The sequence below is a fragment of the Monosiga brevicollis genome, genomic scaffold, assembly GCF_000002865.3.
Source record: "Monosiga brevicollis MX1 MONBRscaffold_21 genomic scaffold, whole genome shotgun sequence".
NCBI classification, from domain to species: domain Eukaryota; class Choanoflagellata; order Craspedida; family Salpingoecidae; genus Monosiga; species Monosiga brevicollis.
The window spans coordinates 459,093-460,482 of NW_001865058.1; the positions used below are offsets into that span (position 1 = coordinate 459,093).

Consider the following 1,390-nt stretch of genomic DNA (forward strand, 5'->3'; position numbering starts at 1 on the left):
TGTGGATCTGCTTGGTCAGCTCGCCCGCTGCGCCGAGGCCCGTGGTGTGTACCAGCCGGGGCTGGACGAGGCCTTTGTTCCTCGGTGGAAGGGTCGCTTTGCGGCGCTGGTCCATCAGATGAACGCTGACCACATCCAGCGCCACTTTGGCGGTGTCTGCCTGCGCTCGTCGTAGGTAGGCACCGTCCCGGGGGTCCCTCTGTGGGGATCCCTGTGTGCACCCGTCACTCCCTAGGTGGTTCTCGTTGTGTCTGTTGATGGCTTGACTTGTATTTTTGTTTTAATTTTGCTTTAATTTTTGCTGTATTTTGTGGTATTTTTGCTGAATTTTTGTAAGGTCCTTTGTATGATGTCTTTTCCTTCTGTGGTCGGTTGTTTTCTCAATCCGACGTTGTGTCTCGTTGGATGTGAGCGTGCCGTGGTGTTCATTGTGTTTGTGCTGTGATGGCTTGTAGTTGTGATGTGTGACTGCCCTTTTGGGTGTCTTGTGTTTGAAATGGCCGTATCTCTGGTTATACTTGGTAGTTTTGTACGATTTTTGTTTCTATGTGCGTGATTCTTCGCGCTTGTACCTCTTGGCATGATAGAAGCCAATGAATGTACCTTGTTGTCTTGTGTTATTTTGCGTGCCGTCGTGATTTTGATGTCGGGGTTGCACAGCTTTGCTTTCAGCTCTGAGGTTCAAACACCTAATTTATTTATTGTGCAGCCCACTGCGGGCCAGGGGTGGTGGGGATCAGACCCTGCACGACAAGGCCAGGCTTGTGCAGCCCACTGCGGGCCAGGGGTGGTGGGGATCAGACCCTGCACGACAAGGCCAGGCTTGTGCAGCCCACTGCGGGCCAGGGGCGGTGTGGATCAGACCCTGCACGACAAGACCTGTCCTGATCAGAGCACTGCGGGCCAGGGGTGGTGAGGATCAGACCATGCACGACAAGGCCAGGCTTGTGCAGCCCACTGCGGGCCAGGGGCGGTGTGGATCAGACCCTGCACGACAAGGCCAGGCTTGTGCAGCCCACTGCGGGCCAGGGGCGGTGTGGATCAGACCCTGCACGACAAGACCTGTCCTGATCAGAGCACTGCGGGCCAGGGGTGGTGAGCATCAGATCCTGCACGACAAGGCCAGGCTTGTGCAGAGCACTGCAGACCAGTGGCGGTGGGGATCAGACCCTGCACGACAAGACGTGTCCTGATCAGAGCACTGCGGGCCAGGGGTGGTGAGGATCAGATCCTGCTCGACAAGGCCAGGCTTGTGCAGCCCACTGCGGGCCAGGGGTGGTGGGGATCAGACCCTGCACGACAAGGCCAGGCTTGTGCAGAGCACTGCGGGCCAGGGGTGGTGGGGATCAGACCCTGCACGACAAGGCCAGGCTTGTGCAGAGCACTGCAT

The 1,390-nt window shown here is 57.3% G+C and overlaps 1 protein-coding gene across 1 annotated transcript in view; it reads left to right on the forward strand.

Moving 5' to 3' along the window:
• MONBRDRAFT_27769 (uncharacterized protein) overlaps window positions 1-584 on the forward strand; it is a gene marked incomplete at both ends in the record, with an annotated part of 4,066 nt that extends 3,482 nt beyond the window's left edge. The window contains one exon of the mRNA XM_001748139.1: window positions 526-584. Within this exon, the coding sequence (XP_001748191.1) occupies window positions 526-584 (59 nt within the window). The remainder of the gene's footprint in view (window positions 1-525) is intronic.
• Between the last annotated feature and the right edge of the window lie 806 nt (window positions 585-1,390).